This window comes from Cariama cristata, unplaced genomic scaffold (genome assembly GCF_000690535.1).
Source record: "Cariama cristata isolate BGI_N322 unplaced genomic scaffold, ASM69053v1 scaffold17889, whole genome shotgun sequence".
Taxonomy (NCBI): Eukaryota; Metazoa; Chordata; class Aves; order Cariamiformes; family Cariamidae; genus Cariama; species Cariama cristata.
Window position 1 is genome coordinate 1 of NW_009637616.1, and position 11,247 is coordinate 11,247.

Here is an 11,247-nt window from a genome sequence, read left to right on the forward strand (position 1 = left end):
GGCTGGCGGATTTTCAGGTAGCCTTTAGCAGTTTTAACCTGCCTTGCGCAATGCACTTTGCTGTATGCTAGCTCTTGATGTGTACTGGGTTTGCTCTTTGAGAGAAATGTCTCTTCTGCAGTTCTTCAGAGCGCTGAAAAATGTCAGGTTTTCTTGAGAACTTGAGGTCGGAGTGTGTTGACTGGGGAGAGAAACGAAACACGATCGCTTCTGTTGCTGCAGGAGTGCTGGTACGTATGGCTTCTCTTACGTTGCTTTGGGCTTTTTAGACGTAGTAAGATGTCGATGAACTAAAAATTAGTAGCCCTTTGGAAGTAAAAGGAAGAACAGGGATATTTTGTCTTTGTTTGTAGTAGCAGAGTTAACGACAAAATCTGTTCTGGGTGCTTGCATCCGTGTGTTACTTATGTTCTGCAGCTTCTACCCCTGTAATAACTATTGGAGCAGATAAATCTCTGGTTTTGCATTTAACCTTGCTCCGAAGTCGATAGCAAAACTAGTTATGCTATCAGTTGACTCTGAGTTGGAGACTGCAAGAATGATTTTATATGTTAACATTATTTTTTCTAGAGCAATCTTATATATTTTAAAAGGTTTGTGTCCATATTTTAAGCTATTGTGCTCATTCTTCTTTTTTAATAGTTTTTTACAGGTTGGTGGATAATCATAGATGCAGCTGTAAAATACCCTAAAGTGGAAGACTTCAACCATTCATACCATGCTTGTGGGGTTATAGCCACTATTGCATTCCTAATGTAAGTGTAACTTCTTGATCAGAAGTACACACTCCTAGAACCTACTTTGTGCAATTAATAAAAGACTACATGGTCTTTAAATGGAGAGGTAACTAAGAACAACAAACCAAGTTACTATCTCAGTATCTCTAATATCTGTTGTATTTGTTGATATTTAATGTAAGGAACCATTTTAAAAAATTAAGCATGTTGTACAGGTCCAAGTCTTATTAGTCTTTGGAGAAATACTCTTTAAGTTTTAGCCTTGTTCCCCATTTAAAAAAAAAAAAAGCCAAAATGCAAGAAATACAACATCATCCTTTTTATATAGGTTGCTGAGAAGCTTCGTATTCCTCCTATTGTTTGGTAAGCATTTACTTCTTGCTTTACCTATGTTTACCCAGTTTTACCCTGTTCTGCTCGTACAGGATCAATGCCGTGTCTAATGGACAAGTGCGGGGTGACAGTTACAGTGAAGGCTGCCTGGGACAAACAGGTATGGTGGCGTAGGCTGTTGTATAGCCATAGACCTGTGAAGCCATTAAGTCTTGCAAGAGTTGTAAGAGCCGTACCAGTGTGTGTGGTGTGTGTCTGTGCATAGCTCTGTCAGGTGTGTCACTGAAGGTGCTCTGAAACAAAAGCACAAGTGTCTGTACTCGGGCACAGGCACAAAACATCCCTACGTCTTTTTCAAGGTGCTCGCATCTGGCTGTTCATTGGTTTTATGATGGCTTTTGGATCTCTGATTGCTTCCATGTGGATCCTTTTTGGAGGCTATGTTGTTAAAGGTAAGATACAGCATGGAATCCGACCTGAGCCAGTTTTGAAAGTTTAAATGACTGTTGAATTTTAGAACTTATTTTTAGCTAGTTTCTAGGCAGGCCCAGTTTTAATACTCTGGTTCTCTACGCACCAATATTCCATACTATCTACTATTATTGGGGTGGATTTTATCTGCTTCTAAGTCACTTCCAACTAGCCTCACTAGAAACACAGGTCTTGGTCAACTGGGAACTGTACTGGTATACTTAAACTGCTGCAGTTACATGGGAATAATTCCCTGGGTGAACACTTGTTCCCAGAGTAAAAATTACTGATTTGGGGCAAATTGCTCCAAAAGCCTATATGCTAAATTAGCAAAAGGGAAAAAAATAATTCAAATTGCCTATTTAAATTCATGCCTTAATGTGTACCATGGTACCTTTTGTGAAGGCAAGTCTTGAGAAAGACATGAAAACTGCAGCGTATTAGTCTTTGTTTTTCAAAAGGAAGTTAGGTCACTTAAGTAAAGATACTACTTGTACCTGGAGCTGAAGTGACTTTCAGACTAGTCAGGGCACATTGGTGGTTTTGTTTAATTTACATTCTCGTCAGCTTTGGCCTTCCTCAATTCACAGAGGATTTTCAAGGAAACCTAGGTGCATTGGTTCCGTAGTAGTGCTGATGTGCACTTCCATTCTGTATTTTGTCATTACATAGGAATATATAAGTATATATACTCACGCACATGCATTCCAAATGGGATGCATAATCCCATGTGATAATTACAGTCTCCATGAGCATTACATTTGAGAGGCACGTTTTTGGTTAGAGAATGGGAGAGGCTTCTTTTCTTTGGAAAGCTAAATGATTTGAGGGGGCACAAAAGCCACTGAATTAACTCTGCAGTGGGGCGAGGCTTACGCTTGTCCTTTGTGCCACACAACTGAGCAACAGAGATTGGAGGGGACCATCTTGTTAGAGAAGGAAAGGGGCCCTGCGGGCTGCACAGTGCTGTCTTCCTTGTATGTGGGAACAATCTGGCTTAGGCAGATTTGTTACGTAGCAGCAACAGCAGTAAGAGTTTGTTGTTGCTCCACCCCGCTATCTGGTTGGGAATCCTACATTGTGACCGACCCCTCTGTCAAACTCTGCTCCTTACCCCTGCTTCACAGTACATAGACTCCAAATGTGTTCGTATTTACATGAAACTGGTTATCTTTGCTAACAAGGTGCACTTTAGTCTTTGTGAAATGTCAGAGATGGGCTATGCTAGAAAATTACTTCCAAAAAATTTACAGAGATTCTTTTTTCTTTTGTTAGAAAAACCAGTGGTATACCCAGGAATAGCTGTGTTTTTCCAGAATGCGTTCATCTTTTTTGGGTAAGACTATCTTCCTTTGTTCGTTTCTTACCTAGTTTGGTTTTAATGATAAAACTGACACTTGCTGTAACCTGTTTTTTTTTTTTTCCTTAAGCCGTGTTTTGTAACTAGAGATGTGTGAATAAACTGCTGCTAAAGGCAGTAGATCTCGGATTTGGCTGCACAGGTTTCATTGCAGGACCAGGAATTGGATTTAGCCTAGAACTTGCTCCCTGAAATCATGTATTTAAAATACTAGGTGTTTGATTTGCTCCATTATGTACTCATGTCCCTTTATTCTGTTTTAAACAGAGGACTGGTCTTCAAATTTGGTCGCACAGAAGATTTGTGGCAATGAACATGCCTGTGGAACTGCATTGGCCATGCTGGTCTTTTAACTGCACACTCCCAAAATTTTGTAAAACCATTTTGTAAACGGTCACCTTCAATTATGTCTAAAGATAAATCAAGGAAAACTTAAACCATAGCAGTAAAAATTCTGGTTCTATTCTGTTTAATTTTTTTTACTCTTGTATGTTGATTTAAATGTTGTAATGTTTTTGACTAATGTAAAATTGCTACAGGTAACAATGGAAGTCACTTTTATGATATGATGTTTGCTATAAGCAAATAGTATAGTGGAAAATGGATGTATTTAACCAGCTGTTTCTATGACATTATTTACAATCCAAGACTTACTAAAAATGCTGTAAAACAACTTTTTAACACGTATTTATTAAATATTTCCTATATCTGGACAATATAACCATTTCTTCAAACATTTCCAAACTTACTGGTGTGTGGTTTTTCTTGCATAATATAGAACTATGCTACAGTGGCTGTAGATGGACGTAGCTCATCCACAAAGCTTGCTGTCAACTATTTTCTAACCACTGTCAAGAAAAAAAAAAAAAAGGAGGAGTACTCTTCAGATCAGAGTTCTGTCTTTCGCAGAGTACTCCTCAGACCAGGGACAGTCACTACCAGGGAGAATTTTGAGCCTGTATCTGCCCCTTCCTATGCATTCACCTAGGCTAGTTGCTGAAGACATCAATGATAAAAGAGATGTGGGGAAAAGGAAGGGAATAAAATACTATTCCTTAAAAGCATTCCTGATAGAAAATAGCCGTTTGTGTTGCAGAAGTTATGGTTGGCTGGTTGCTGGAAAGTTAAGAAACTGAAGAACAGAAGTTGAGTTGGGATTACGCTATTAGACAGGTAAGTAGGGTGTTACCTGTGAGATAACACGGCTACGTAAGTGTGTGTCCAGGCTGAACGTCACCATCAGCCGGTGGAAGCTGTGGGCAGCCAACAAACGCAGCAGATCACTGGCTCTTTGGTGACCTGGAAATAAAAACTGGCCCTTCCTCCGCAAGTAATTTCTCATTACTTGAAACCTGTCTCACACTTCTTTAACTGTAGTGATCTACTTTGCTTGTTCCCTGATGAATGAATTGAGGTCGGCACGCATTACTGCAGTCAGCATCAAAGAACTCATGCCTTGTCTTCAATATTACATTTTTCCTCATTACTTCATTTTTAAGCAAGTGTGCTGAATAAATAAAAACAATCAAATTTTGACTTTTTTATTAGGTAAGCATTTTTGAAAGAGTTTTTTATGCCAACTATTTTGAAACAAGGAAGAAACACTGAGGATCACAATCCACTTAAAAACAAAAGTTCACTTGCACAGAATCCTCTGCCCGATAGGCCCCAGCTCGTGCACCCAAGGCCCCTGCTTGTCTTGGAGGAAAACAGCTCAAGACACTTCAGAATTTGGGTGCTGGCGTTGGTGCTGACCAGTGCCAAGGACTATTCCCTCACTCTCTCCAGCTGTCTGCACCCCTAGGGCAGCCAGAGCCCGTGGTGGTGCAGGCTGTTCTGAGGTTTGCCGCCAAATCTTAGCTATGAGTAAATACCATTGATTTCGGGGACACTGTCCACAAGCGGAACAATTTAACTTCTTGCCATCTGAACTGCCAAACAGCTAGCCTGAGCCAAGTAATTATAGATTTTTCTTTAAGCAGTCAGATAATTCAAAGAGTTCAGTCTGGCAAGATGAAGAGCTCTGGCCCTGATCCAGCTCACTCATCAAATCCTTGCTTAACAAGGCCTTCAACAGAATTAATTTAGCTTAAAAACAAGTACTGCAATGCTTCGCTAGATATGAATGAGTATGTAGCCCTTGAAAAATTACACTTTAAAATACATATTTCGGCTTTTAACCTTGGGAGCTAAAATAGTTTAAAGTTTCCAAGCATTCTGATTGATAAGCCATTACAGCAATGAATGCAGGCAACTTTTTTGTACATATCCTATGAAAAAATATTTAAGGTAAGACCAACAAAGCAGAAAAGCTAAATGTAAGTTTGCACCTGTAAATTTACACTCCGTATCTTTCAAGAATCACTAGAGTAGTTTATTAATAATCTTTTGTGTGTCCATTAGGATGGCTTTTTTGCACCTGAGAATTGATACTGAAGTGCTCTTTCAACACATCACAGCTATTCGTTTTCTCTAGTGACAAATAGGAAAATCTTATCTTGGTCAAATCTGTCACCTGGGTTCCTCCATTCAAAATCCAACAGCCAAATGAGGAAACTGTGAAGACAAACATTCTTGTTTCAGAACATTTTGTGCATCAAATCATCATACAAAAAAAGGCAATGGAAAACCTTATTAGAAGCTTATTTTCATCCATTTCTTTTTTCTGTAATTCAAATACAGCGTCACATTCAGTACCGAAAGGTGCCCAAGGCCTGTGTTTGCGTCTCAGACTGAATGACTACTCTGCACCCACGAAGGCCAGGAGGCTTGGTCTGTTTTCATAAAGAGCACCTTTCATTCCATTCACTGCCTTCTAAATATCCTTCCCTTAGATGCTGCTCCAGTCTCCTCAGGGACTGTGTGTGAAGCACAGAGGCCAGGGCTGTCAATCCCAGAGGATGTCTGAGCACCTGAGATTACATGTTACAGCAAACAAAATCATTTAAGATTTAGCCTTGTGCCCACCAACGGCTCTGACAATCCCAGCTGAAGACTACATGCATTTATAATGTTCAGGCTCTGAATCAACTGTGGGAACAGTTCATCCATTTCGAAGAGGGCATCGAAAACATACAATGAAATGGAATTACCGCTTTTTTTTTTTTTAAATTCAAATACCTAGAGTTCTTTATCAAGGTCAACAAGGTGCTCTATATACTCCCACACAGTTAATTTTACATTGAAACTTACCTCCCAATAAAACTGGTCTTCAAAGTACTTTGATACAGGGATGGTCTTCAACAGTTTGCAGTTTAAAATTAAACCTATTTGTAAAAACACATATATCCAATGTAAATATATACATCAGGGAAAGGGAAAGACTGTGTGTAACTGGAGGTTTCTTAGTAACACCTATCCAAAGGTAACATAGATCAAAATACAAAACCAGGACTAAATGCTTCAGCAGAGCCCTTTGACTCAAGTTGACCTTAAATACAAAGAGAGAAGCTTGCTAGGATCAAGGTTTGTGTTATTAAAAATTAATTAATCTAGGTAAAACCTCATTAAACAGCCTACCAGATTCTAAAATTACATCAAAAATTATTAACTTCTTGTATGAAAAATGCCTGTGTATTTAAAGCAATCGGGTTTATCAGCACTGTTAGCTTGGGATTTCAGATAGAAACATTAAGATTTTTAAACAATTGGTTAAACACTGAATGTTTGATTATTTTAGCTGTAAGTTTTTTAAAAATCTGCTTGATTAGCTCAACTTCTTAATTACAGTTAAGGTAATGCAAAGGTTTCAGATCAATTAAAGCACAAAAAAATCATTGTAGAGTATAGTTCACAGCAATTTTCATCTGCCATTTCTCTTTTATTCAAGATAGATTTAACAGCTACAGAAAAAGAGCAGCTGCCATAAAACAGAACGTCACATGGGAAACACATGAGCCCTGACGATCCCAAACCACTGGTGAACAAAAGCCTAGTGCTTGGCTGATGCAAGTGAGCTACTGACATTAGCGAAACTTTGCAGATTTATACCAACTGGCCTAAAAAGTGACAAGCTCTAGATAGCATTTTTCTGTCACCTAAGACAATACCCAAATGTAAAAATACTTTCATCCTCACACATCTCCTGTCTGGAATTTGAAGGCAGCTGTTAAGGATCTGTTAAAATAAATGTCACCAATGAAAGAATGGTGCTACTAGGTTACTTATGTTGAATACATCTCTGCTCCAAAAGACTGGCTTTGAAGAGTCCCTGGCATTCATGTTTCCATTGGCTTCTTCTACAAATAATTTACCCATTGAAACACACTTCAGAGCCCGAGTTAAACTGGCCTCTTTCTGCAAAGGGCTGCACTGACATCGTAGCGGGTGCAATAAGATGACATACCCCTTGCCCGAGGAAACGAGGAAGATATTACTGAAACATGTTTTTCAATACTAACCTACAATGAAACCTGTTAGCAAGGCAACACTGATGGTCTGGCAGAAGGCACCAACATGGATCATGACCAAATAACCCAGTCTGAAAAGCAAAACAAGTGTTTCACCTTTTACAGTTGCTGAATTTAGCATTAAGACTGTGAATGAATCTGCATCTACACCACATTTTACACTGAAACCTCTCATAAAAATTCTGTTATTCTCGAATCTCTCTGCAGCTGCAGTTGGATGTTTTAAGAGATCCTATCAGAAGCCTAATACAGACTTCAGAGGACATATTTTGCCCTTAGAAACCATCACTGTGGTACTAAAACTTCATTAAATTTGTTTGTTTCAATAAGAACATGACAAGAAGCGTAAGGCCCTTATGCTGCACTGTCATTCATTCCTGCGTAAACTGAGAAAATCGGAGAACTCCTTGTATGATATGACAAGAGCTTGATTTGCAAAAACGAGATGCCAGTGCCAGATCAAAACAACCTATGGAGAATATCCTTAACTGAGCCCTTCAATTTTTGCAGGGCATCTCCCCAAGTATATTTTCAAGTTCAGTGTTCAGACTGGCTTTGGTCCAAACTGGCTTTAGTCAAAACTGGCATTCTAGCCCCTGACTCAGAGTTAAAGCCTCACTCAAAGAGAACTGCTGATTTCTGTCCCCCCTGAATTAGCATACAAAGCTCCCCAAAACACATCACAAAAGCCAAAATGAGTCTTGGAAGGATGCACAGCCCCAGTCTTCATCTCCTATGTCTGCTGTATTTAATGTCAAATCAAAAGGGAGACAGAAAACAGGGCCAAAAGCTAGTATTAAAGTTTTGATCCAAAGTCTGCTCAACTCTGAAAGTCTTTTTTACTGACTTTTTTGGACTTAAGATATTATCTTAGGTTATCTGGTATAAAATGATTTATCTGTGATGACGTTCAGGCTTTCTGAATGTATGAGAAATCTTCTCAGGGCACACTACAATAGTGATTAGCTAAGCTTATTACTTAATAGCAAGAACTTACGTACCTTGGTAAATCAGTCCAGTTTTTTATTACTAAGAGAACAACCTGGGCAAGACCTCCAAGCACACCAGGCAAGCCAAAAGTGAAATGAACTCCAGAGGTATCATGAATCTTGAGAGTAGGATTCAAGCATGTCTGGGAAGAAGAAAAGGTTTAATTGATACACAGACACACAAGTTGATAATAGCATACTGTCTATCACAGACCTAGAAAATGAACTTTGGTCTTGCAAGTTGCAATCCTGCACTCCAGTCAAAAGACTTCAGGTTTCCTATCTTTAATCTCTTTGAAAGAGAGGTTTCCTTTGAGATATCCTACACTGGAAAAGAAGTTTATACAGCTATGACAAAAACAATTTCAGGTTTTGAGTACTACCTGTAAACAGTAAGATCCTAATACGGTTATCACACTGGCAAGCAGACCCAAAATCATTGCAATCCAAGGATACTCGATACTGTGTGCTGCATAACCAACAGTAACCCCACCAGCTAGTACTGCACTGCGGATATGAGTCTGTAAAATAAAACAACAAAAACACGGAGTGAGAATTCAGTTATCGCTTATAGCAGCCCAATACCATAGATTGCTATTCTCATGCAAGTGCAATCTCTGTAGGCAAATCTGGGCCTCTGTATACTGTGAATTACAATCTGAGAACATAATTTCTGAGTGTGTTCAGTGTTCTGCTTGGGAGGCTAATGATGACTGTCAGACTGAAAGTCTGGACTTGTTTTTACTTAATAGCTATTATACTTTCAGTGTATTACTGAGAGTAACAGAAGAATATCTTCTCCATACAGTGATTTTCTCTCATGTCTTACCATTCTGAATTTTCCATCCTTTGTGGTCAGAACAGACAGCACGAAGGCAGTTACAGCACTCACTGCAAGGGCAAAGTAGGTGTTGTAGATTGCTTTCCCCTTGTCCACAGCTAGTACATAATTGAAGCGTGGCCAGAACACCCAGAGAAAGAGAGTACCTTGGAGACAAAGACAAGCAACTATCATTACCTGCTCTAAAACACAGTGAATCCACTACTAGCTGTCTCTGGAGGGCTTTAGCCCATGTTTTGCGTTCACTATAATTCCCACACTGTAAACAAAGGATAACACTTCACAACGCAGACAGCCCTGAGAGTCACCTGCTATGCCAACACCCTCCCAGAAACACACTACTGTAATGTCAAACATTACACAGCTCTGCTGGCATCTGGCTGGTCCTTCGCGGAGTTGAAGGAAGGATGCTTTTTTCAAGAACACCTTTAACATCAGCTTTGTCTTATCTATTGTCCCCTTAAACACAGGTTCAGATACAAGTGGGAACAATTCCACTGCTGATTTCCAAACAATCAGCATCCTGCCTGTTCTGCACAAGCACCAGAGGCTTGCTCCTTGGCCAAAATTTCTGCTCTTTTTCATGGAACTGTGGAATAACTGTCCAAAACCAGCTGCAAGAGAGAATGAAAGCAAGCCAAGGAGGAAGAGAAAACAGCTCACATGGTACAAATCACTATAAAGAAACCAAAGTGCACTTTGGAAGGTCTTTTACCTTGGCTGCCAGTACAACTGGTACTGGTTGTCTTGCCTCCTGGCAGGGTTTGAAGAGAAAAAGAGGATGAACTGGATCATAAGAGCAGAATCCTCTCTACTTCTACTACGATTACTCCAGAAAAGGGCTGAAGACCAATAGCTTGAGCTGAGATGATCATGCTTCACCAACTCAGCTATACGCAGCTTAATTTCTTGTTATTTGTGAAAGAATTATCTACCAAATAGCTACTCCCTACTATAAGGGTCCAAAAGAAGGATTCACTTCCCTCCTGCACAACGTCACACTTTCATGACCACTTAGACTTCACTAACAATAGAAATGAAAACTGGTTCTTCTGCTTCTACAACTTGGGCCCTAATTGTCAGCATTTAGGAATCTCAGCCTCTATAAAACAAGTTCGCTGCTTGGCAGGATACACCTTTTCATATCTGCATATGGATACACATGCATAGATCAAATTCCAACCAGCAGAGGGAAGTAGGTGGCCTCAGACGCAAGTTAAGTTGGACCAGACATGGCAATCTCTGCCTCTGCTCCCCGAGTTCTGCATAGCTCCAAGACGACAACACAAACAAGCAACAGTTTATTTTGCCTTGTCCAGGCATTATTTTTTTGCTGTCCATAGCTAATGTTCTGTCCTCCATGCCACTGAGGCACCAGACCCTTGTGCAATTCACCTGACCGTAAAATTCGAAGTGTTCTTGTTCAAGTCAATTAAGAAGTGACACAGGCATCGTCACTAGAAAGCACAATGGTTAAATCCAGCTTCTTGCAACCCTGGCAGCTACTGCTTTTGTACAAGCTTATCTTACCTCCTTGAAATCCAATTTCCATTGCTAATTTTCACCTTTTCAGAGCACCAAGTCAGTGATAAGCATGCCTCTCAGACAGAAGAGGCCATTTTGGCAATTCAAAACCTATGGTAGCAGTGAGGACTGGTGGAATGATCCATACTATGACAAACTTATTCCTATTGATTAGGTAGTTATTCAGCCTTTAAAAAAAAAAAATTAAAAATCTACTAATGCCACTGAAGCATTCTTATGAGTATCTGCTCAGCTATGGATATAAAACAGTCACAATATGAGTCCAAATATGGATGAAGACCTCAGCACCCTTCACATAGCCCTCAGAAGCAGGATGCAAAAACGAACTATGAGGAATTTGCCTGCTCAGTTGCTCCTTTCTACCCACATTACCTCAGGAATTATTGAAGACATGGCAATATAATTACTCTAAAGAGCAAGCACTTGGTTATAGCAAGCTGCACTAAAATTCTAATGAAGGCTTAACAACGTCTTGATGAGTTAGATTAAAATACTGATCTCAAATTCTTCAGCAAAGCAAGAACTCCAGGGACTCAAAAGAGTAGCATTTAAATTTCTCTTT

At 39.6% G+C, this 11,247-nt stretch overlaps 2 protein-coding genes across 2 annotated transcripts in view; one reads left to right on the forward strand and one right to left on the reverse strand.

The window, feature by feature from the left end:
• Window positions 1-127: 127 nt before the first annotated feature.
• TMEM50A (transmembrane protein 50A) lies at window positions 128-3,374 on the forward strand. Its single transcript, XM_009708410.1, has 6 exons — window positions 128-230; window positions 643-755; window positions 1,163-1,230; window positions 1,430-1,522; window positions 2,817-2,877; window positions 3,169-3,374. The coding sequence occupies exons 1-6, from the start codon at window positions 141-143 to the stop codon at window positions 3,212-3,214; spliced, it is 471 nt and encodes a 156-aa protein (XP_009706712.1). The 5' UTR covers window positions 128-140; the 3' UTR covers window positions 3,215-3,374.
• A 2,056-nt stretch (window positions 3,375-5,430) lies between these two features.
• The window catches only part of RHCE (Rh blood group, CcEe antigens), a 9,307-nt gene continuing 3,490 nt past the window's right edge, over window positions 5,431-11,247 (reverse strand). The window contains exons 5-10 of the mRNA XM_009708411.1: window positions 9,129-9,286; window positions 8,683-8,820; window positions 8,312-8,442; window positions 7,302-7,381; window positions 6,094-6,167; window positions 5,431-5,457 (exon numbers count right to left, since the gene is read on the reverse strand). Coding sequence (XP_009706713.1) covers window positions 5,431-5,457; window positions 6,094-6,167; window positions 7,302-7,381; window positions 8,312-8,442; window positions 8,683-8,820; window positions 9,129-9,286 — 608 coding nt within the window. The remainder of the gene's footprint in view (window positions 5,458-6,093; window positions 6,168-7,301; window positions 7,382-8,311; window positions 8,443-8,682; window positions 8,821-9,128; window positions 9,287-11,247) is intronic.